The sequence below is a fragment of the Salmo salar genome, chromosome ssa12, assembly GCF_905237065.1.
Source record: "Salmo salar chromosome ssa12, Ssal_v3.1, whole genome shotgun sequence".
In the NCBI taxonomy this organism is placed as follows: domain Eukaryota; kingdom Metazoa; phylum Chordata; class Actinopteri; order Salmoniformes; family Salmonidae; genus Salmo; species Salmo salar.
The window spans coordinates 84758738-84784712 of NC_059453.1; the positions used below are offsets into that span (position 1 = coordinate 84758738).

At 43.4% G+C, this 25975-nt stretch overlaps 1 protein-coding gene across 2 annotated transcripts in view; it reads left to right on the top strand.

The window, feature by feature from the left end:
- The window catches only part of LOC106566001 (hepatocyte growth factor-like protein), a 28850-nt gene extending 3241 nt beyond the window's left edge, over nucleotides 1–25609 (top strand). The window contains exons 3-18 of one of the 2 annotated variants that reach the window (XM_014133756.2): nucleotides 1351–1466; nucleotides 1599–1713; nucleotides 1838–1974; nucleotides 2436–2556; nucleotides 7464–7582; nucleotides 7702–7873; nucleotides 8593–8777; nucleotides 9013–9115; nucleotides 9278–9414; nucleotides 9686–9718; nucleotides 9939–10056; nucleotides 11644–11721; nucleotides 12259–12405; nucleotides 12669–12775; nucleotides 23001–23143; nucleotides 23562–25609. In XM_014133756.2, coding sequence (XP_013989231.1) covers nucleotides 1351–1466; nucleotides 1599–1713; nucleotides 1838–1974; nucleotides 2436–2556; nucleotides 7464–7582; nucleotides 7702–7873; nucleotides 8593–8777; nucleotides 9013–9115; nucleotides 9278–9414; nucleotides 9686–9718; nucleotides 9939–10056; nucleotides 11644–11721; nucleotides 12259–12405; nucleotides 12669–12775; nucleotides 23001–23143; nucleotides 23562–23723 — 1993 coding nt within the window. In that variant the 3' untranslated portion in view covers nucleotides 23724–25609. The remainder of the gene's footprint in view (nucleotides 1–1350; nucleotides 1467–1598; nucleotides 1714–1837; nucleotides 1975–2435; nucleotides 2557–7463; nucleotides 7583–7701; nucleotides 7874–8592; nucleotides 8778–9012; nucleotides 9116–9277; nucleotides 9415–9685; nucleotides 9719–9938; nucleotides 10057–11643; nucleotides 11722–12258; nucleotides 12406–12668; nucleotides 12776–23000; nucleotides 23144–23561) is intronic. The other variant, XM_014133757.2, reaches the window with a different exon arrangement.
- Nucleotides 25610–25975: the final 366 nt, after the last annotated feature.

Below are 25975 nucleotides of genomic sequence, written 5' to 3' on the forward strand. Positions count from 1 at the left end.
ACAAAGACTCAACAAACTTACCTGAGACTCCCTGTCTCTGCCAGTCTGTCGCTGCATATCTGTCCCCAACTCTGCTGTCTGTGTGCCATCTGTTGCCTACTCTGCCTAATGACATCATTGTGAAACATTTCCATTAGAATTTCATTTCTTTCTTATGAACATTTTATCAACTAGTCTATGAGATATTAGGCTATTAGGGTTCTTACTTTGCGTTTTGGTGTACTGAAAAATACTCTGATGTCCGTATTTTTTCTGCCATTTTTCTGCCATTTTTCTACCTGGTTGGCTACACACACACAGTATGTAGGTTATTTACAGTAGGAGATGGGCTTCTATCATCTTATCTTCTATCATTCTATATGGGCTTCGATCTAAAAGGTAGCTAGCAAATGTGAAACGGATTGCAATGACAAGAGTTGACAGCTGTATGAGTTCACCATTTACACAACATATGCTGCAACCTTTTGTAATTTTAATCGTTTGTTTCATATTGGCTGGCTTCTAACAATAGCTGAATTTGCAAAGCTAGCGAGCACCAATTCAGTGGTGTTTGCTATAATCTTTGCTACCCGGGTTAAATAAAGGTGAAATAAAATATATAAATAAAAGTTCCCTTGCGACAATTTAGCTTTTGCAACGAGACCATTAAATATATTTAAAACAATGGTAGAAGAGAGTGTAGTTCTGTTCAGTTTATCGCTAACCTTATCACAGGGAATTTGAAGCACTAACTTACATGCATGCTGATCTTGGAATAAATTGACGATAGCAAAGATTCCATCTTTGACGACGCCACATAAATGGAATAGGTACTAGCTAGCTTAATAGTTAATATTTGCGCGCTAGCTCTGCATATTCAGCTAGTGTGTGTGCACGATTGACTGGATTAACCTCACGTCAGTTACGTGCATTGAGTGCCTTTCAGACAGTAGATACGACCTCTACATTACCTAGCAAGCTAAGGAACTGGCAGTGGATCAAACCATTGTGAGGCAAAGGGTGGGGGGGTCGCAATCTTTTGAAACTTAAAAACGCACTATTAAGTGTCTATAATCAGCACAATTGCTTTCATTGGGTATTATTTATATTATTTAAATTACATAGTTATGTTTCAGTGATATATTGGGGGGGGACAAATCATATTTTTCCCAGGATGGGGGGGTCGTGTCCCGCCCCTGGGAACAGAGTGAATGGAATGGCATCAAACAGATGGCGTGTTTGATGTATTTGATACCATTCCACTAATTCCTCTCTGGCCATTACCACGAGACTGTCTTCCCCAATTAAGGTGCCACCAATCTCCTGTGATTTGCACTATGTAGACCTCTGTACCACATTGTATATATTCAGAGCCTTCAACTACGAGACGCGTCCCTCCATCACCTGTAAACAGCTGCCATGGGTGGAGGATGGCAGCAACGCAGAGGTCAAGAGGAACGTCAACTGTGACCTTTATGAGAAGAAGGGTAAGCTTTGGGGTCAAAGTGAGGTCATGTTTTCTGTCATTTATGTCATTTTACTACAAAATGAGTTGTGTTGTGTCAGTAGTATGCTGTGATTTTAGTTTGAAAATACATATTTTTTTCTGTGATGTGCAGTCTACGTAAGAAAGTGCATTGTGGGTAAAGGAGAAGACTATCGAGGCAAGGTGTTCATGACAAAAAGTGGCCATACTTGTCAACAGTGGTGGTCAAAGTTCCCACACGATCACAGGTAAGATCATCACATTGATTTCTGAGAGTTGTAGTTTGGAAGCTGAAAACATGACCCAGAAGAATATATAATACGATATGTCTCTGTCTCTCTCACACACATGCTGTTTCTGTACTTGTCATAGATGGACACCCACAGCCACTAATGGCTTGGAGCTGAACTACTGCAGGAACCCAGATGGGGACCGCATCGGGCCGTGGTGCTACACCACTGATCCAGAACGGCGTTATGAGACCTGCAATATCCCCCACTGCAAAGATGGTACATCACATTCTGTTAAAGAATTCCAGCAGTTGAAGGATCGCAACTGCAAATGTTTCTAAAGATAATGTGATAACACTATGTGTGTATGTATTGTATTTGAACTTATTTTCTGTTTGGCACAGTGGACATGTCTGTTTGGCACAGTAGACATGTTTGTTTGGCACAGTAGACATGTTTGTTTGGCACAGTGGACATGTCTGTTTGGCACAGTGGACATGTCTGTTAGGCACAGTGGACATGTCTGTTAGGCACAGTGGACATGTCTGTTTGGCACAGTGGACATGTCTGTTTGGCACAGTGGACATGTCTGTTTGGCACAGTAGACATGTCTGTTAGGCACAGTGGACATGTCTGTTAGGCACAGTGGACATGTCTGTTAGGCACAGTGGACATGTCTGTTTGGCACAGTGGACAACACAGTGTTGCTACAAATTGTGTGTGTTTGGGTTTGTGCACAGATGTGTGTATCACATGTAATGGGGAAGACTACAGGGGTCAGGTTGACCACACAGTGAGTGGCAGAGAGTGCCAACGTTGGGACCAGCAGTACCCACACCAACACATCTACCAGCCTGAGAAGTATGTCTGTCCACCCAGCGCTATTATCACCTACCACCATCACTACAACCACCACCACTACAACCACCACCACTACAACCACTACCACCACTACAACCACCACCACAACCACCACTACTACAACCACCACTACAACCACAACCAACACCACAACCACCACTACAACCACTATAACCACCACCACAACCACTATAACCACCACTACAACCACCACCACTACAACCATTACCACTACCACCACTACAACCACCACCACTACTACAACCACCACTACAACCACAACCAACACCACAACCACAACCACTATAACCACCACTACAACCACCACCACAACCACTATAACCACCACTACAACCACCACTACAACCACAACCACCACCACTACAACCACCACCACTACCACCACTACTACCGCCACTACCACCACTACAACCACCACCACAACCACCGCTACAACTTCCACCACAACCACCACCACAACCACCACTACAACCACCACCACTACCACCACTACAACACCACTACAACCACCACCATCACCACTACAACCACCACCACAACCACCACTACAACCACCACTACCACCACCACAACCACTACCACCACCACCACTACAACCACTACCACCACCACTACAACCACCACCACTACCACCACTACCACTACAACCCCTACCACCACTACCACCACTACAACCACCACAACCATTACAACCACTACCACCACTACAACCACCACCACAACCACTACCACCACTACAACCACAACCACCACTACAACCACTACCACCACCACAACCACTACCACCACTACAACCACAACCACCACTACAACCACTACCACCACTACAACCACCACCACAACCACCACTACAACCACCACCACTACCACTACAACTACAGCCACTACAACTACAACCACTACCACCACTACAACCACTACCACCACTACCACCACTACTACCACTACCACTCTACTCTTTTATATGCTTTTTGTTGTAGGCCTACATGCCTTTGTACAGTGCATTCGGAAAGTATTCAGACCCCTTCACTTTTTCAAAATGTTGTTACGTTACAGCTTTATTCTAAAATTGATTAAATAGTTTTTTTTCCCTCATCAATTTACACACAGAACCCATAATGACAAAGGGAAATCAGGTTTTTATCATTTTTTGCAAGTTCAGATTTTTAAATACCTCATTTACATAAGTATACAGACCCTTTGCTATGAGACTCGAAACTGAGCTCAGGTGTATCCTGTTTCCATTCATCATCCTTGAGATGTATCTACGACTTGATTGGCGTCTACCTGTTGAAAATTATATTGATTGGATATGATTTGGAAAGGCACGCACCTGTCTATATAAGGTCTCACAGTTGACAGTGCATGTCAGAGCAAAAACCAAGCCATGCTGTCACGGCTGTTGTAGGAAGAAGAGGACCAAAGTGCAGCGTGTGTGTCATTCCACATTTTTATTTATACTGTGAAACTATGCAATATATAAATACACTGAAATGAAAAAACAACAAACCGTGACGCAGAGATGAACACATACACAACTCAAAATTAATCACCCACAAAACCCAGGCGGAAAAACCCCTACTTAAGTATGATCTCCAATTAGAGACAACGAGGACCAGCTGCCTCTAATTGGAGATCATCCCAAACAAAACCCCAACATAGAAATAAAAAACTAGAAACTAAACATAGAAATAGAAAACATAGAAGAAAAAACCTGTCACGCCCTGACCTACTCTACCATAGAAAATAACATATTTCTATGGTCAGGACGTGACACATGCGGTCAAATGAATTGTCTGTAGAGCTCCGAGACAAGATTGTGTTGAAGCACAGATCTGAGAAAGGTTACCAAAAACATTTCTGCAGCATTGAAGGTCCCCAAGAACACAGTGGCCTCCATCATTCTTAAATGGAAGAAGTTTGGAACCACCAAGACCCTTCCTAGACCTGGCTGCCCGGCCAAACTGAGCAATTGGTGGAGAAGGGCCTTGGTCAGGGAGGTGACCAAGAACCCAATGGTCACTCTGACAGAGCTCCAGAGTTCCTCTGTGGAGATGGGAGAACCTTCCAGAAGGACAACCATATCTGCAGCACTCCACCAATCAGGCCTTTATGGTAGTGTTAGGTTCTAATTTTCAGAGTAAAAACTCTACGGACACTATGAAATCTTAAGTTCTTGGGATTGTTTGACAAGATAGCATGGCGCGAAATTCAAAACAGCAAAAATCTAATAATTTCTATTTCTCAAACATACGACTATTTTACACCATTTTAAAGATACACTTCTCCTTAATGTAACCACATTGTCCAATTTCAAAAAGGCTTTACAGCGAAAGCAAAACATTAGATTATGTTAGGAGAGTACATAGACAAAAATAACCACACAGCCATTTTCCAAGTAAGGAGATATGTCACAAAAACCGAAAACACAGCTAAATGAAGCACTAACCTTTGACGATCTTCATCAGATGACACTCCTAGGACATCATGTTACACAATACATGTATGTTTTGTTCGATAAAGTTCATATTTATATCCAAAAACAGCATTTTACATTGGCGCGTGACGTTCACAAAATGTCAGAAAATGTTTAGCCTCCAGAACTTCCGGTGAATGAGCACAAATATTACAGAAATACTCATCATAAACGTTGACAAAATACATAACAATTATTTTAAGAATTATAGATACAGTAGTCCTTTATGCAACCGCTGTGTCAGATTTTAAAATAGCTTTTCGGCGAAAGCACATTTTTCAATATTCTGAGTACATAGCTCAGCCATCACGGCAAGCTATTCAGACACCCGCCAAGTTCGGGGCAACCTAAACTCAGAATTAGTATTAGAAATATTGTATTACCTTTGCTGATCTTCGTCAAAATGCACTCCCAGGACTGCTAATGCACAAGAAATTTTGTTTTTGTTCCAAATAATCCATATTTATGTACAAATACCTCCGTTTTGTTCGTGCGTTCAGGTCACTATCCAAATGCATAACGCGCGAGCGTAATTTGAGACACAAAAAGTCAAAATGTTCCATTACCGTACTTAGAAACATGTCAAACGCAGTTTAAAATCAATCTTTATGGTATTTTTAACGTAGAATTGCGATAATATTCCAACCGGACAATAGCGTATTCATTTCAGAAGAAAAATAAGGAAAGGCGCGCTCGCGTGACCTCACATATCCAATCCCTTTGTTGCCAGGCAGGCCACTCAGTAACTGAGCTCCTATATTCTGCCTGGATATGGATGAAACAACTTTCGGAGGGCTTTTGACAGCCAATGGAAGCCTTAGGAAGTGCAACGTGACCCCTAAGTATTTGTAGTTTCTCTAGGGATTCAAAAGTAGAACTACAATTCTCAGACCTTCCACTTCCTGGTTGAAGTTTTCTCAGGTTTTTGCCTGCCATATGAGTTCTGTTATACTCACAGACAGCATTCAAACAGTTTTAGAAACTTCAGAGTGTTTTCTATCCAAATCTACTAATAACATGCATATTCTATTTTCTGGGCAAGAGTAGTAACCAGTTTAATTTGGGTACGTTTTTCATCCAGCCGTGAAAATACTGCCCCCTAGCCCTAAGAGGTTTTAACCAAGTTTATTCTTCCCAGAGGATCAATACAGCTGCATTAGACAAAGACCTTTTCACACAAGCACTGATATTTAAGCCTTCCTCCTCGGCTCCTCCTACACATCTGAACAAACATTGTATTTGTACTGCTAGGCAGGACACTAAGTGATACGGGACATAAGCTTTCATTTCTCCCTTAACGTGACCTGACCTGATCTCGCCCCCTTCATCACTAATACATGGCTCTCTCCCCTTATCAATGCATGCCACATGTGATCGCTTTCCCTTCACTCAGTACATTCCAACCTCAATTGCCCCCACCATATACTTTCCTCTTACAGATAACCATTAACCTCTGGTGTAGCCCCTCGGCTATGGCAACCCTCGTTTCTCTATTACAACTAATGATTAATAAGGATTTAAAGTTCATAAATCCAAACCTGTCAGTAGATTGGCCACTCCTCAGTAAAAGGCACATGACAGCCCGCTTGGAGTTTGTCAAAAGGCACTTAAAGGACTCCCAGATTGATGAAACCAAGATTTAACTCTATGGCCTGAATACCAAGCACCATGTCTGAAAGAAACTTGGCACCATCCTTACGGTGAAGCATGGTGGTGGCAGCATCATGCTGTGGGTATGTTTTTCAGCGGCAGGGACTGGGAGACTAGTCAGGATCGAGGGAAAGATGAATGGAGCAAAGTACAGAGAGATCCTTGATGAAAACTTGCTCCAGAGCGCTCAGGACTTCAGACTGGGGTGAAGATTCGCCTTCCAACAGGACAATGACCCTAAGCACACAGTCAAGATAACACAGTAGTGGCTTCGGGACAAGTCTCTGAATGACAAGTCTCTGGTCCAGCCAGAGCCCGGACTTGACCCCGATCGAACATCTCTGGAGAGACCTGAAAATAGCTGTGCAGCGACGCTCCCCATCCAACCTGACAGAGCTTGAGAGGATCTGCAGAGAAGAATGGGAGAAAATCCCCAATTACAGGTGTGCCAAGCTTGTAGCATCATACCCAAGAAGACTCGAGGCTGTAATAGCTGCTAAAGGTGCTTCAACAAAGTTCTGAGTAAAGGGTCTAAATACTTATGTAAATATGATTTTTCAGGTTTTTTTTGTAATTTGTAATTAATGTGCAAAATGTGGAAAAAGTGAAGGGTTTTGAATACTTTCCGAATGCACTATATACGGCCAGCATGTCTCCTGTCTAATCAATATTTAGTACTGTAACAGAGTAGAGAACAATCAATCATTCCAATTGAGAAGTTCCTAACATTGTGCTGGAATATTGTACATGTGCGTTCCAGGTATCCAGATAAGAGCTTGGATGATGACTACTGCCGTAACCCAGACGCCTCCCCTGTTCCCTGGTGCTACACCACAGACCCTGATATGGAGAGAGAGCGCTGCGAGATCAGCAAGTGCTGTATGTCTTTCCCCCTCATACACCCACCCAGTTCATTAATTCACACTATTCCATTGTTATAACAATGTAATACAATCTATATCGGCCCTCATATTGTCACCTTTCTCCTTTCACTCTAGCTGTGGTTACAAAGAGACGCCTCCGGTCCAGCTACACCACAAACTGTTTCCGTGGTCGCGGGGAGGATTACCGCGGTAAAGTAAATGAGACGACCGGCGGTATCGCCTGTCAGCGTTGGGACGCCCAGTACCCGCATGAGCACCCCTTCTACCCAAACACCTACGAATGCAAGTAAGCCAGAAAAACAGGCGGTAGAGGGATGGATGGATGAGAGGTGGGATTGATGGATAAAGGGATGAGAGGTGGGACTAATGGATAAAGGGATGAGAGGTGGGACTGATGATTAAAGGGATGAGAGGTGGGATTGATGATTAAAAGGATGAGAGGTGGGACTAATGGATAAAGGGATGAAAGGTGGGACTGATAGTTAAAGAGATGAGAGGTGGGACTGATGCTTCAAGGGATGAGAGGTGGGATTGATGTTTAAAGGGATGAGAGGTGGGATGCTTAAAAGGGATGAGAAGCGGGGACTGATGGTTAAAGGGATGAGAGGTGGGACTGATGGTTAAAGGGATGAGAGGTGGGACTGATGCTTAAAGGGATGAGAGGTGGGACTGATGCTTAAAGGGATGAGAAGATGGACTGATGGTTAAAGGGATGAGAGGTGGGACGGATGGTTAAAGGGATGAGAGGTGGGACGATGACCAGTGAGTGGTGGTATGAGGAGTGAAGTAAAGTTTATTGAGATGAGTATCTACATGCATGGCTGATCTTGGGTCTAGTTATTTATGTTCCTAGAGTACATTTACAATTTAGTCATAGCAGACGCTCGAATCCAGAGCGACTGAGAGTCAGTAGCATACATCCAACATACTGTATTTACCCATGAATAATGATCCATGTGTTTTTGTGTGCTATACTTATTGTCTGTACTATACCATTGCTCCCAGGGGCTTGGAGGAGAACTACTGTCGTAACCCAGATGGATCCGAGGCACCCTGGTGCTTCACGTCAGTGCCTGAGATGAGGACGGCTCTTTGTTTACAGATCAAACGCTGTGCAGACGACATTGAAGCTGAGGGTACACTGCCCTCTGGTGTTTCAATGGGGCCGATGCTCTCTCAATGCAATCTAGGTTCCTCAAACACAAGTCTACTTAATAACACAAAGAAGGGGTTGGGGGTTAATTCTATTTCAATTCCAGTAGTTTTTTAAGGTTAACCAAATTCCAATTCCACATTTTTCTCATTGAAAAGCATTAAAGAGAAAAGGGAATTGGAATGTTAGTGTATTGACTGGAATTCAAATGGAATTGATCCCAACCCTGGTATCTGTAATCATGTTTTATGTCCTTTTTCCCCACACCCTAGATTGCTACCATGAAAATGGTAAAAACTACAGGGGTGTAGTCCGTAAGACGCGTAAGGGCATCACCTGTCAGAAGTGGAGTGTCAACATGCCTCACAAAACAAAGTATAAAAAAATTATTCATCATGAATTCATAAAAGGCAGGTCTATTTGGTGTTGTCAAAGAGGGAAACTGAATATATATTTATTTATGGGATAGTATCATGTGTTTGTAGAAGTGTCTCCTGGGCCATGCGCAGGTAGGTTTAATGTACTGTGGTTTTCCAGGATAAACCCAGGGACCCACCCTGATGCCAACCTGACAGAGAACTACTGCCGGAACCCAGATGGGGACCAACACGGACCCTGGTGCTACACCACTGACCCCAAAACAGAGTTTGACTACTGTGCCATCAAGCAGTGCGGTAAAGATTCCCCTCCTCCCATAACTCTGTGCCCTCAGGCATCACATTCCTCTCTCCATATCGTTCTCTCGTTACTCTGTCACTCATTATCTCTTATCTCTATGCTCTAATAGTAGGCCTAATATTATTATTAATATTAATAATAACAATATTAACTTACTAACACTATAAAGCTATTTTCATACATTTTGCTCAAAGCACTAATCCCTCTATGGGTCTGTGTTGTTATAAACTGATTAAATAATTCTTCTGGTTATTGTTGTTTGAACAGCTGGGGAGAAAGTGTCCATCATTGAGCCAGCAGGTGAGTTTTTAAAGGGATATGTAACTACAATGAAAAATAAGTATTTTCTGTAAGTGGACCTGTGTATACAACTATACAACTTTATTCAACTGAAGTGTGTGTGTGTGTGTGTGTGTGTGTGTGTGTGTGTGTGTGTGTGTGTGTGTGTGCGTGCGTGCGTGCGTGCGTGCGTGCGTGCGTGCGTGCGTGCGTGCGTGCGTGTCTGTGTGTGCGCACACAGAGATTGTGGAGTTTAATGAGTGTGGAAAGAGAGAGGATCGTTTGGCCAAGAGCCCAATACTGCGTATTGTTGGTGGGCTTCCTGGAAACTCTCCCTGGACAGTCAGTCTCAGAGACAGGTCAGTCTGAGACAGCAGTCTTCATAACCTCTCTGTCTCCCCCTGTAAGAGCCCAATCTTCATAACCTCTCTCAATTCAATTCAGTGCAATGGACTTAATTGACATGCCAAGTAAAATTACTTACATTGTCAAAGTATACATATAACAAAAATGGTGGGACCAATAGCAATAAGGCATCAATAATCTCTCTCTCTCCCCCTGTTAGAGCCCAGTCCTCATAATCTCTCTCTCCCCCTGTTATAGCCCAGTCCTCATAACCTCTCTCTCTCCTTGTTATAGCCCAGTCTTCATAACCTCTCTCTCTCTCCTTGTTATAGCCCAGTCTTCATAACCTCTCTCTCCCTGTTATAGCCCAGTCCTCATAACCTCTCTCTATCTCTCCTTGTTATAGCCCAGTCCTCATAACCTCTCTCTATCTCTCCCTGTTATAGCCCAGTCTTCATAACCTCTCTCTCCCTGTTATAGCCCATTCCTCATAACCTCTCTCTCTCCTTGTTATAGCCCAGTCCTCATAACCTCTCTCTCCCCTTGTTAGAGCCAAGTCCTCATAACCTCTCTCTCTCTCTCCTTGTTAGAGCCCAGTCCTCATAATCTCTCTCCCTCCCTGTTAGAGCCCAGTCCTCATAACCCCTCTCTCTCCCCCTGTTAGAGCCCAGTCTTCATAACCTCTCTCTCTCTCCCTGTTATAGCCCAGTCTTCATAACCTCTCTCTCCCTGTTAGAGCCCAGTCCTCATAACCTCTATCTCTCCTTGTTATAGCCCAGTCCTCATAACCTCTATCTCTCCTTGTTATAGCCCAGTCTTCATAACCTCTCTCTATCTCTCCTTGTTAGAGCCCAGTCGTCATAATCTCTCTCTCCCCTTGTTAGAGCCCAGTCGTCATAACCTCTCTCTATCTCTCCTTGTTATAGCCCAGTCTTCATAACCTCTCTCTCCCCCATTAGACCCCAGTCTTCATAACCTCTCTCTCCCCCATTAGACCCCAGTCTTCATAACCTCTCTCTCCCCCCGTTATAGCCCAATCTTCATAACCTCTCTCTCTCCCCCGTTAGACCCCAGTCTTCATAACCTCTCTCTCTCCCCCGTTAGACCCCAGTCTTCATAACCTCTCTCTCCCCCCGTTATAGTCCAATCTTCATAACCTCTCTCTCTCCCCCATTAGACCCCAGTCTTCATAACCTCTCTCTCCCCCGTTAGACCCCAGTCTTCATAACCTCTCTCTCCCCCGTTAGACCCCAGTCTTCATAACCTCTCTCTCCCCCTGTTAGACCCCAGTCTTCATAAAAAAATGAAATGGGACCAACAGCAATAAGGCATCAGTAATCTCTCTCTCTCTCTCTCTCTCTCTCTCTCCCTCCCTCCCTCCCCTTGTTAGAGTGTAGTCTTCATAATCTCTCTCTCTCTCTCCACGTTAGAGCCCAGTATTCATAAACTCTCTCTCTCTCTCCTTCCCCTTGTTAGAGCCCAGTATTCATAAACTCTCTCTCTCTCTCTCCTTCCCCTTGTTAGAGCCTAGTCTTCATAATCTCTCTCTCTCTCCACGTTAGAGCCCAGTATTCATGACCTCTCTCTCTCCTTGTGTGCAGGAAAGGAAACCATTTCTGTGGAGGCTCCCTGGTTAGCTCCAAATGGGTGATCAGTACTAAGCAGTGTTTCTCCTCTTGGTATGCTTTATGATTTGTAAAGCATTTACATGTTATTGTTGTTTTTTAAAACACAGTAAAATGAAAAAAAACTGTAAAATCCAATACCTTTTAAAAGAACCAGATCTAGACTCTAAAACAACAAGCCTAAAATAACCTCAAATTGTAACAGCTGTCTGAGGAAGAAGTGGACCAAAATGCGGTGGAGTTAGGGTTCGTCATATTTAATTCAACGAACACTATGCAATTCACAAAAACAACAAAACTGACAGCCAACACAGTCCTGTCAGGTGCAACCACAATGACAAGAACAATTACCCACGAAACACAAAGGAAACGTAGGCAACTTATGTGTGACTCCCAATCAACCACAACCCTCTACAGCTGTGCCTGATTGGAAGTCACACGGCCAAAATCAATGAAACAATAAAACACACACTCCCTTCTGCCACATCCTGACCCAACTACACCCTCTACTGGTCAGGACGTGACACAAATGGTATAAATCTCTTGAATGTGATAAGGATCGTTGGTCAGTGTGTGTTCCTCTATGTGCAGCTATGTTGACCTTCCGGGGTACTCGGCCATGATGGGGACATTGTTTCGTAACCCCATCGTAGGAGAGCCAGACCGACAGACTATCCCTCTCACCAAGATCGTCTGTGGACCCTCTGAGTCCCAGCTGGTCATGCTACAACTGGAATAGTGCGTACACACACAAACAATGCATGCAGCGACGCACATACACACACACACACACACACACTAACCACATATGGTACACACGTACAGTATATTGTACATGTACAGTATATCGTACACATACAGTATAGCGTACACGTACAGTACCCAAGCAATATTATCATACCACTTTTCCAACTAGACCACCCAATATGATTTAACAGAAAACCCATTTAAATCCACATTCAGCTCAGTCTGATGCTCTTTCTCCTCCTCCTCTTCCTTAGCCATGCCCAGTTTAACGAGCGTGTGTCTCAGATATGCCTGCCCCCTGAACGCTACATAGTTCCAGAAGGAACCCTCTGTGAGATCGCAGGCTGGGGGGAAACTCAAGGTAAAGTAGAGCTATGCTCATAATTGGAACACTTCAATATTATTTACTCACATTCCTCCATATGAATCTTGGCGTAGCAGTACAGACGTGTTTTGTTCGTCCTCTCGTGTACTTTTGTATTTTTCGTCCTTTTTTGTATATATTTCGATTTTTATTTTCAATCTCTTTTCCATTTTAACTCAATTATACCTTCCGGTAACCTGCCTCACCCAATGTGATACAGAACCGCTATTATTTTTAATTTCTAGACCTTATAGCAAGAGCCACCTAGCTATCAGAAGCTAACCAGCTAATTTAGCTACAAGCTATTTAGTCATTGTTAGCCACTGCTAGCGGCCTTTACCTTCTGCACAGATACCAGCCCTTTTTTAGCTTGGATAATACTCGCCAGCCTACCAGTATCGGACTGTCTCTCCACTACACCGCCGGATTCCTGCCGTAATCCCTGGACCATTACTCCTGATCTTCACAGCCAGCTAGCACCCACCGAGTTACCCAGTACCGAAGCTATCCCTGAGGCCCACCTCCCGGCCTACTCAGTTGTTCACCCTGAGGTGTCAGTTGTTGATGTGTGCAAGGGTCCCTGGTTCGAGCCCAGGTTGGGGCGAAGAGAGGGACGGAACCTACACTGTTACACAATGACCTCACCCATTATAACCAGCATGTCCAGAGATACAACCTCTCTTATCATCACGCAGTGCCTGGGCTTACCTCCGCTGTACCCACAGCCCACCATACCCCTGTCTTCACATTATGCCCTGAATCTATTCTACCACGCCCAGAAATCTGCTCCTTTTATTCTTTGTCCCCAACGCTCTAGGCGACCAGTTTTGCTAGCCTTTAGCCGTACCCTCATCCTATTCCTCCTCTGTTCCTCGGGTGATGTGGAGGTAAACCAGGCCCAGCGTGTCCCCAGGCACCCTCATTTGATGACTTCTGTGATCGGAAACGCCTTGGTTTCATGCATGTCAACATCAGAAGCCTCCTCCCTAAGTTTGTTTTACTCACTGCTTTAGCACACTCCACCAACCCTGATGTCCATGCCGTGTCTGAATCCTGGCTTAGGAAGGCCACCAAAAATTCTGAGATTTCCATACCCAACTACAACATTTTTTGTGAAGATAGAACTGCCAAAGGGGGAGGAGTTGCAATCTACTGCAGAGATAGCCTGCAAAGTTCTGTCATACTTTCCAGGTCTATACCCAAACAGTTCGAACTTCTAATTTTAAAAATGAATCTCTCCAGAAATAAGTCTCTCACTGTTGCCGCCTGCTATCAACCTCCCTCCACTCCCAGCTGTGCCCTGGACACCATTTGTGAATTGATCGCCCCACATCTAGCCTCAGAGTTCGTTCTGTTAGGTGACCTAAACTGGGATATGCTTAACACCCCGGCAGTCCTACAATTTAAGCTAGATGCCCTCAATCTCACACGAATCATCAAGGAACCCACCAGGTACAACCCCAAATCCGTAAACATGGGCACCCTCATAGACGTTATCCTGACCAACTTGCCCTCCAAATACACCTCCGCTGTTTTCAATCAGGATCTCAGCAATCACTGCCTCATTGCCTGTATCCGCTATGGGTCCGCGGTCAAACGAGCACCCCTCATCACTGTCAAACGCTCCCTAAAACACTTCTGTGAGCAGGCCTTTCTAATCGACCTGGCCCAGGTATCATGGAAGGATATTGACCTCATCCCGTCAGTCGAGGATGCCTGGTCATTCTTTAAAAGTAATTCCCTCACCATCTTAGATAAGCATGCCCCATTCAAAAAATGCAGAACTAAGAACAGATATAGCCCTTGGTTCACTCCAGACCTGACTGCCCTTGACCAGCACAAAAACATCCTGTGGCGGACTGCAATAGCATCGAATAGTCCCCGTGATATGCAACTGTTCAGGGAAGTCAGGAACCAATACACGCAGTCAGTCAGGAAAGCAAAGGCTAGCTTTTTCAAGCAGAAATTTGCATCCTGTAGCTCTAACTCCAAAAGGTTTTGGGACATGGAAAGTCCATGGAGAACAAGAGCACCTCCTCCCGGCTGCCCACTGCACTGAGGCTAGGTAACACGGTCACCACCGATAAATCCATGATAATCGAAAATTTCAATAAGCATTTCTCAACGGCTGGCCATGCCTTCCTCCTGGCAACTCCAACCCCGGCCAACAGCTCCCGCCCCCCCGCAGCTACTAGCCCAAGCCTCCCCAGCTTCTCCTTCACCCAAATCCAGATAGCAGATGTTCTGAAAGAGCTGCAAAACCTGGAGCCGTACAAATCAGCTGGGTTAGACAATCTGGACCCTCTCTTTCTAAAACTATCCGCTGCCATTGTTGCAACCCCTATTACCAGTCTGTTCAACCTCTCTTTCGAATCATCCGAGATCCCTAAAGATTGGAAAGCTGCCACGGTCATCCCCCTCTTCAAAGGGGGTGACACCCTAGACCCAAACTGTTACAGACCTATTTCCATCCTGCCCTGCCTATCCAAAGTCTTCAAAAGCCAAGTTAATAAAGAGATCACTGACCATTTTGAATCCCACCGTACCTTCTCCGCTGTGCAATCCGGTTTCCGAGCCGGTCACGGGTGCACCTCAGCCACGCTCAAGGTACTAAATGATATCATAACCGCCATCGATAAAAGACAGTACTGTGCAGCCATCTTCATCGACCTGGCCAAGGCTTTCGACTCTGTCAATCACTGTATTCTTATCAGTAGACTCAATAGCCTTGGTTTTTCTAACGACTGCCTCGCCAGGTTCACCAACTACTTTGCAGACAGAGTTAAGTGTGTCAAATCGGAGGGCATGTTGTCCGGACCTCTGGCAGTCTCTATGGGGGTACCACAGGGTTCAATTCTCGGGCCGACTCTTTTCTCTGTATATATCAATGATGTCGCTCTTGCTGCGGGCGATTCCCTGATCCACCTCTACGCACACGACACCATTCTGTATACTTCTGGCCCTTCCTTGGACACTGTGCTAACTAACCTCCAAACGAGCTTCAATGCCATACAACACTCCTTCCGTGGCCTCCAACTGCTCTTAACCTCTTACATCTAGATGTTCCGCTAGCGGAACACCACTCCAATATCCAATGATAGGGCGTGGCGCGAATGACAAATTCCTCAAAAATCCCAAAACTTCAATTTTTCAAACATATGACTATTTTACACCATTTTAAAGACAAGACTCTCCTTTATCTAACCACATTGTCCGATTTCAAAAAGACTTTACAAGGAAAGCAAAACATTAGATTATGTCAGGAGAGTACCCAGCCAGAAATAATCACACACCCATTTTTCAAGCTAGCATATAATGTCACAAAAACCAAAACCACAGCTAAATGCAGCACTAACCTTTGATGATCTTCATCAGATGACACTCCTAGGACATTATGTTATACAATACATGCATGTTTTGTTCAATGAAGTTCATATTTATATCAAAAACCAGCTTTTTACATTAGCATGTGACGTTCAGAACTAGCATACCCACCGAAACTTCTGGTGAATTTACTAAATTACTCACGATAAACGTTCACAAAAAAACATAACAATTATTTTAAGAATTATAGATACAGAACTCCTTTATGCAATCGCTATGTCCGATTTTAAAATAGCTTTTCGGTGAAAGCACATTTTGCAATATTCTGAGTAGATAGCCCGGCCATCATGGCTAGCTATTTTGACACCCACCAAGTTTGGCACTCACCAAACTCAGATTTACTATAAGAAAATTTGGATTACCTTTGCTGTTCTTCATCAGAATGCACTCCCAGGACTTCTACTTAAACAACAAATGTTGGTTTGGTTCCAAATAATCCATAGTTATATCCAAATAGCTGCGTTTGTTCTTGCGTTCAAGACACTATCCGAAGGGTGACGCGCCGGCGTGTATCGTATCAAAACATTTCAAAATATTCCATTACCGTACTTCGAAGCATGTCAAACGCTGTTTAAAATCAATTTTTATGCGATTTGTCTCGTAAAATAGCGATAATATTCCGACCGGGCAACGTTGTTTTCGTTCAAAGACTGAAAATGTAAAATGGACTCTTCACGTGCACGCGCGCACCCGTTTCATTGTTCTCAGATCGACCACTATCCAAATGCGCTACTGTTTTTCAGCCAGGGACTGCAGAGTCATCATTCAACGTTCTGGCGCCTTCTGAGAGCCTATGGGAGTCTTAGAAAATGTCACGTTACAGCAGAGATCCTCTGTTTTCAATAAAGAGGGTATAGAAGGCCAAGAAATGGTCAGAGAGGGCACTTCCTGTTTAGAATCTTCTCAGGTTTTGGCCTGCCATATGAGTTCTGTTATACTCACAGACACCATTCAAACAGTTTTAGAAACTTTAGGGTGTTTTCTATCCAAATCAAACAATTATATGCATATTCTAGTTTCTGGGCAGGAGTAATAACCAGATTAAATCGGGTACGTTTTTTATCCGGCCGTGAAAATACTGCCCCCTATCCTAAACAGGTTAAACACTAGTAAAACCAAATGCATGCTTTTCAACTGTTCGCTGCCCACACCCACCCGCCCGACTAGCATCACCACCCTGGACAGTTCCGACCTAGAATATGTGGACCACTACAAATACCTAGGTGTCTGGTTAGACTGTAAACTCTCCTTCCAGACTCATATTAAACATCTCCAATCCAAAATCAAATCTAGAATCGGCTTTCTATTTCGCAACAAAGCTGCCTTCACTCACGCCGCCAAACTTACCCTAGTAAAACTGACTATCCTACCGATCCTCGACTTCGGCGGTCATCTACAAAATAGCTTCCAATACTCTACTCAGCAAACTGGATGCAGTCTATCACAGTGCCATCCGTTTTGTTACCAAATCACCTTATACCAACCACCACTGCGACCTGTATGCTCTAGTCGGCTGGCCCTCTCTACATATTCGTCGCCAGACCCACTGGTTCCAGGTCATCTATAAGTCTATGCTTGGTAAAGCTCCACCTTATCTCAGTTCACTGGTCACGATAACAACACTCACCCGTAGCACACGTTCCAGCAGGTATATCTCACTGATCATCCCCAAAGCCAACACCTCATTTGGCCGCCTTTCATTCCAGTTCTCTGCTGCCAGTGACTGGAACGAATTGCAAAAATCGCTGAAGTTGGAGACTTTTATTTCCCTCATCAACTTTAAACATCAGCTATCTGAGCAGCTAACCGATCGCTGCAGCTGTACATAGTCCATCTGTACATTGCCCACCCTATCTACCTACCTCATCCCCTTACTGTTTTTATTTGATTTACTTTTCTGCTCTTTTGCACACCTGTATCTCTACATGCATACCATCATATGCTCATTTATCACTCCAGTGTTAATCTGCTAAATTGTAATTATTTGCTCCTATGGCCTATTTATTGCCTACCTCCTCATGCCTTTCGCACACACTGTATATAGACTTTCTTTCTTCTACTGTATCATTGACTTGTTTGTGTTATTGGCTTGTTTATTGTTTACTCCATGTGTAACTCTGTGTTGTTGTCTGTGTCACACTGCTTTGCTTTATCTTGGCCAGGTCGCAGTTGTAAATGAGAACTTGTTCTCAACTTGCCTACCTGGTAAAATAAAGGTGAAATAAATAAAAAATAAAAAAAGGCACCCACCAGAGGGCAATGTGTAACTCTGTGTAATTCCTGCTTGTTTAGCTTCCACCTCCGAAGAATGACACAGGTTACTTATACATACAGTATTCACGAATTGTGGGTGGGAAAGAACATTGTGGGGATTTCCATATGGAGTCAGTGTAGCTATCAGGCATGCTAACCTTAGCTAGCCAACTTGCTAACTTTATCTACCTAGCTAAAGTTATCTGTTGTTGCTGTTTATTTTTTATTACACGGTATTCAAAAGATTAGCAAGTTGGCTAGGCTGGTTCTGGCGCAGGATTTGTCATAAGCATTTAGAGAAAACTACTTGGAAACTAGTGTCTTTGATTTCACCATCTAATGTTATCTCCAAAGTTTTGGCATCTTCCCTAAGACACATGCATTTTTGAACATTGTAATGGACACGGTGCAACCTTTTGTACGTAGGCTTCTGGCAGGCTTTGGCTGCAGTACAGAAATACCAAGTAAGCCCTTGCTCATGGTTCTCACAAAGGAAGTGAAATGATAGACTTGAATGACTTTGCTGCTGATTCACGTCTCAAATAACATGTAACAACACCCTGAGCACATCTGACACAAAATACTAATACAAATGTAACAACAGCACAACAAAATAGATAAACAAGTTCCTTGAATTGTCTTTTGTGGGTGCATGTTCATTATACGATAGACAATTATATATATATACAGTACCAGTCAAAAGTTTGCACACACCTACTCATTCAAGGGTTTTTCTTGATTTTTACTATTTTATACATTGTAGAATAATAGTGAAGACTTCAAAACTATGAAATAACACATATGGAATCATCGAGTAACCAAAAAAGTGTTAAACAAATCAGAATCTATTTTAGATTCTTCAAAGTAGCCACTCTTTGCCTTGAGGACAGCTTTGCACACTCTTGGCATTCTCTCAACCAGCTTCACCTGGAATGCTTTGCCAACAGTATTGAAGGAGTTCCCACATATGCTGAGCACTTGTTGGCTGCTTTTCCTTCACTCTGCGGTCCAACTCATCCCAAACCATCTCCATTGGGTTGAGGTCGGGTGGTTGTGGAGGCCGGGTCATCTGATGCAGCACTCCATCACTCTCCTTCTTGGTCAAATAGCCCTTACACTCACTGGAGGTGTGTTGGGTGATTGTCCTGTTGTAAAAACAAATGATAGTCCCAAAATAATCACAGACAATATCACCAGCAAAGCACCCCCACACCATCACACCTCCGCCTCCATGCTTCACGGTGTGAATCACACATGCAGAGATCATCCGTTCACCTACTCTGCGTCTAACAAAGACACGGCGGTTTTAACCAAAAATCTCAAATTTGGACTCATCAGACCAAAGGATAGTTTTCCACCGGTCTAATGTCCATTGCTCATGTTTCTTGGACCAAGCAAGTCTCTTCTTTTTATTGGTGTCCTTTAGTAGTGGTTTCTTTGCAGCAATTTGACCATGAAGGCCTGATTCACGCATTCTCCTCTGAACAGTTGATGTTGAGATGTGTCTGTTTGTTGAACTCTGCGGCTGGTAACTATAATGAACTTATCCTCTGAAGCAAAGGTAACTCTGGGTCTTCCTTTCCTGTGGTGGTCTTCATGAGAGCCAGTTTCATCATAGCGCTTTATGGTTTTTGCGCTTGCAGTTGAAGAAACTTTCAAAGTTATTTACATTTTCCGGATTGACTTACCTTCATGTCTTAAAGTAATGATGGACAGTCATTTCTTTGCTTATTTGAGCTGTTTTTGCCATAATATGGACTTGGTCTTTTACCGAATAGGGCTATCTTCTGAATACCACCCCTACCTAGTCACAACTCAACTGACTGGCTCAAATGCATTAAGAAGGAAAGACATTTCACAAATTAACTTTTATCAAGGCACACCTGCTAATTGAAATGCATTCCAGGTGACTACCTCATGAAGCTGGTTGAGAAAATGCCAAGAGTATGCAAAGCTATCATCAAGGCTACTTTGGGTGGCTACTTTGAAGCTTCTAAAATATAAAATATATTTTGATTTGTTTAACACTTTATTGGTTACTACATGATTATATATGATATATATGATATATATATATATATATATATATATATATATATATATATATATATATATATATATATATATATATATATATATACAGACAGACAGACTAGCAAAAACAATATGTGAAAATTGACAAATTATCCAATAGATTATGTAAATTGTCTGGTAAAAAAAGTGGAGGTGCTAAGGCGAAAAGCTGTTTGGGTCATTCACGAATAGGAAGAACTTTGCAGGAGTTTCTGATTAATTGCGGGTTGGTGGTAACGTTGAAATAAAATCAAGCCCTGTCACGCCTACTCCCGCTCCGGTGCTCGACGTCGCCGGTCTGCCAGGGCCGGTGGTTAGTAATCTTCATTACCCACACCTGCTCTCCATCATTACCCACACCTGCTCTCCATCATTACCCACACCTGCTCTCCATCATTACCCACACCTGCTTTCCATCATTACCCACACCTGCTCCCCATCATTACCCACACCTGCTCCCCATCATTACCCACACCTGCTCCCCATCATTACCCACACCTGCTCTCCATCATTACCCACACCTGCTCTCCATCATTACCCACACCTGCTCTCCATCATTACCCACACCTGCTCCCCATCATTACCCACACCTGCTTTCCATCATTACCCACACCTGCTCTCCATCATTACCCACACCTGCTCTCCATCATTACCCACACCTGCTCTCCATCATTACCCACACCTGCTCTCCATCATTACCCACACCTGCTCTCCATCATTACCCACACCTGCTCTCCATCATTACCCACACCTGCTCTCCATCATTACCCACACCTGCTCTCCATCATTACCCACACCTGCTCTCCATCATTACCCATACCTTGATGACCTTCCCTTTATTTATCCCTCTGTAGCCTCAGTCATCAGGCAGTATTGCTTTGTTTTCATTCACGGCCTTTACGCTTCTCGTGTTTTGTTTATCTTCTGCGTCTGCTTCATGACTCCCGGCGTATACGTGACGTTGACACAAACAAAAATCAAAAGTCTTCACTTCGGATTTCCCACTTCAAGCCCAAATATATCATACTTTGACTTAAACAGTGACTTATTGACAATAATCATTGTGCAACATCATGTGCAAGATCTGGGCATCATCTTTCAGTTTACTTTTTATTTATTTCTGCTCTTGTGGTCCTTTAAACTTCCTTATATTAGCCTCATCATATTTCTCCTGTTGTATTCATTATAACTTTGCTTCATAATATCCTTTATATACCACCATCCTATAGCTGCATTACAAATCAAATGCCTTCTTCACGACTGTGTTGGTGTGTGGACTATGTAAATTCCTTAGTGATATGGACACTGAGGAACTTGAAGCTTTCGACCCGCTCCACTACAGCCCCATCGATGTGGATGGGGCGTGCTCGGCCCTCCATTTCCTGTACTCCACGATCAGCTCTTTTGTCTTGTTTAGGGAGAGGTTGTGTTCCTGGCACCACACTGCCAGGTCACTGACCTCCTGCCTATAGGCTGTCTCAACGTCGTCGTCGTCGTGTCATCAGCAAACTTAATGATGGTGTTGGTGTCCTGCACGGCCACACAGTTGTGGGTGAACCCGGGAGTTCAGGAGGGGCCTAAGCACGCATCCCTGAGGGGCCCCCTTGTAGAGGGTCAGAATGGCGGATGTGTTGTTGCCTACCCTCACCACCTGGGGGCGGCCCTTCAGGAAGTCCAGGATCCAGTTTTAGAGGGAGGTGTTCAGTCCCAGGGTCCTGACCTTAGTGATGAGCTTGGAGGGAACTACAGTGTTGACCTGTAGTCAATGAACAGCGTTTTCACATAGGTGTTCCTCTTCTCCAGGTGGGAGAGGGCAGTGTGGAGTGCAATAGAGATTGCGTCATCTGTGTATATATTGGGGCATTATGCAAATTGGGGTGGGTCCAGGGTGTCTGGGATGATGGCGTTGATGTGAGCCATGACCAGCTTTTCAAAGTATTTCATGGCAACAGATGTGTACTATAGGGCGATAGTCATTTAGGCAGGTTACCTTGGCATTCTTGGGCACAGGAACTATGGTAGTCTGCTTGAAACATGTAAGTATTATCGACTGGGTCAGGGAGAGGTTGAACATGTCTTTGAAGACACTTGCCAGCTGGTCAGTGCATGCTCTGAGTATGCGTCCTGGTAATCCGTCTGGCCCCGCGCCCTTGTGAACATTAACCTGTTTAAAGGTCTTACTCACATTGGCTATGGCGATGCTCTCATGCAGGGTTCAGTGTTGCTTCCCTTGAAGCGAGCATATGACCAGGGCCCTGAGTTGACCAAGGTCAGATTACATGGTCAGGAAAAACATAGGAACCAAATTTATGAAACTTTTTCTGCCCTTGAAGTTATGAAGTATCTGCTTTACTAATGTAGCATGTAAATAAGAAAGTGTTTCAGATCCTGGACCAACAGATAGTGTTGTTATTTCCAGTACCACTCAGCATATACCCTCCTCTTCCTCATTGTCTCGTTCTCTCTATCTCATCCTCCTTTCCCCCTCTTTCCCTTTCTCTCACTTTCTTAGGCACTTCAACAGATGACTCTGTGCTCAATGTGGCTCAAATACCAGTTCTAAGCAACAAGGATTGTAACAACTACTTTCGGGGTCGTGTTCGGGAGAACGAGATGTGCACCAACTCCTTCCAGGGTGGGGTGGGTGCCTGTGAGGTAGGTTCGGTGTGTTTGTGAGTTGTAGGATCTGTCAATGAGCAATGGTTTGTTTGTATGAGAGAGACTGAGATTGATGGTGAGCGAGAATGATAAAATAACTTTATTTTAGGATATTAATTATGTGCATAGAGCCAAACACAAACATGTACAGATGTATGATCTTAATTTGAGCCAGTTTGCTACTAAAGGAAAATAATCCTGCAGAAATGTGAATTATTATGTCGATTATAATTAATGGAAATGTTTGTAGGGGTTGATACATTTTTTGTAAGGAAAAATCAAGACTGAAATTACAAACTTCGAAGCCTTTTTAAACCTCAAATACACTACACGTTTTAAATGTCCCACATAGCAGGAAAGTTCTGCTGTGTGACAATGATCTAACAGTGATGTGTTCTTTCAATGTGACCCCCAGAGAGACTATGGGGGCCCTCTGGCCTGTCAGAACAGTGACTGCTGGGTGCTTGAGGGAGTGATCATCCCCATGAGGCGCTGTGGACACCCAGGCCAGCCTAACATCTTCATCCGTGTCTCTGTCTATGTGGACTGGATTAAGAAGGTCATGGAAATGGCTTAGTCACAAATACATTATGTCACCAAGCAGTGACTGGCTCTATGTTCTACTGGACTGCAATACATTTATCCACTTTCACCCCCCTACCCATAGCTCACAATCCATGACCACCTAATTGTGATCCGTGACCATCTACATACAATTAGTTAATATACACTGAGTATATCAAATATTAGGAACAATATTGATTTGCCCTCAGAACAGTCTCAATCCTTCGGGGCATGGACTCTAAAAGGTGTCGAAAGCATTCGACAGGGATGCTGGTTGAATGCTGGCCCATGTTGACTCCAGTACTTCCCACAGTTATGTCAAGTTGGCTGGATGTCCTTTGGGTGGTGGACCATTCTTGATACACACAGGAAACTGTTGACCGTGAAAAACACAAACTGATGCACATGGTACCTACTACCATACCCTGTTCAAAGGCACATAAATATTTTGTCTTGCCCATTCCCCCACTGAATGGTACATAAACACAATCCATGTTTCAATTGTCTCAAGGCTTAAAAATCCTTCTTCAGCCTGTGTCCTCCCCTTCGTCTACACTGGTTGAAGTGTATTTAACAAGTGACATCAATAAGGGATCATAGCTTTCACTTGGATTCACCTGGTTAGTCTATGTCATGGAAAGAGCAGGTGTTCTTAATTTTTTGTACGCTCAGTGTATATTGTTGTGTGTTATTCTCCAATCTTATGACAAAAATATAAGATAAAAATAACCATGTTTTCCCTTGTCTTCTGTCTACGTGTAATCAAAAACAATATTAGGCATTTTGATCTGAACAAAATAACCATAATCTTGTGGTGATGACATTACATATTGAACCTTGGCACTGACCTCAGGATGTGCTTGTGAAGGACATGCCTCCTTAACCTCATGCTTCCCAACAGCGTTCCCACACCCTTCACTAAAACTGCTGACTACCAACCCCTCCCCCCACCCTCTCCAGTATCTGATGGAGCTCCAAAATACCTTCTTTGCCCTCCAGCCTCTAAAGAAATCCCTCATCTGCCTGTTTTTTGATGCCTGCCCCCAGCTCTAAAAACATGCCTTTGTGCCCCATCCAGATCAGTACGCGTTGCACATTCTTTCTGGTTCTATAGGAGGAGTTTTGTAACTCGGTCCTGATGAGCCCATGGAATTCAGATTAAATACACCTCAAGATCCGAGTCCAGCGGAATCTCACACACCAGCCTGCAGAGGGGCAGTGAATTAACTCTCTCCCTGTCACTCGCTCTTGCAGTCTCTCCCTCTCTCTAACACTCACTCAAACACACACACACACTTTAGCACATTCTTATTATTATACACAAACAAATATAGATACTCACATATCCACATACAGTATTCACAAATACACACACACTCATTTACACATAGAACCAAGATAATTAAACCGACTATTTGTGTACTCTGATTCAACAAATAAGTTTAGCAAATGAGTGCTGATTTTACTGGCTTCGGTCAGTTTCAGTGGCAGTTTGGCAGTTCATGCTGCTCACTTTCGTGAAATTATGTTTATAATAGATGACTAATCAAATACTTATATGACTTATAGTTCTCATTTATACTGCAGATAGTTGACTGATAGTTGACTAAATGGTTTATAAATGAGTAACAAAGTAACTCAAATCTCCAGTCATGCCCTCTTCTGACTACGTTTTAGATTAAAGCATTTAAGAACTTGTAATTTCAATTGATCTTTTCAATGTGAATATATCACCTTGTTTTGAGCAAGCTGACTCATTTGGCTAACATGCCTTTTTTGGTCATATGGGGTTTTATTTTCTGTAAATTAGTTTTCTCTTCATAACTGTTTGAGTAATTCATTGTTATTCTCAATAACCCATACCTTTATACGTGTAGCCTATAAAGCATTTTCATTATGCGTATGAGTGTTTTCATTTTAAATGTTTTTTATTTTTTATTCTACACTATAAAAAATAAGAAGATGTTGATTCAACGTACAATTGTATGGCAACCAGCTGCAATAGGATTGTGAGTTTGCTCAATATTTTGGCATATACTGTAGCTGAACCAAAATACATTCTCCAGTTGAATTGTATGTTCACTCAACTTTAGATTTTAGGAGTTGAGTGAACATACAATTCAACTTGAGAATTTATTTGACCTTATTTGCATATTTCCCAGTGTGCCTATTGAGTGATTTGTAGTTACCACCCATGACTGTATTTGTTAGCGACAGACACATATATGTTGTAGTCAATGGTTTTCAGTCTTGTAGCTTTCACCA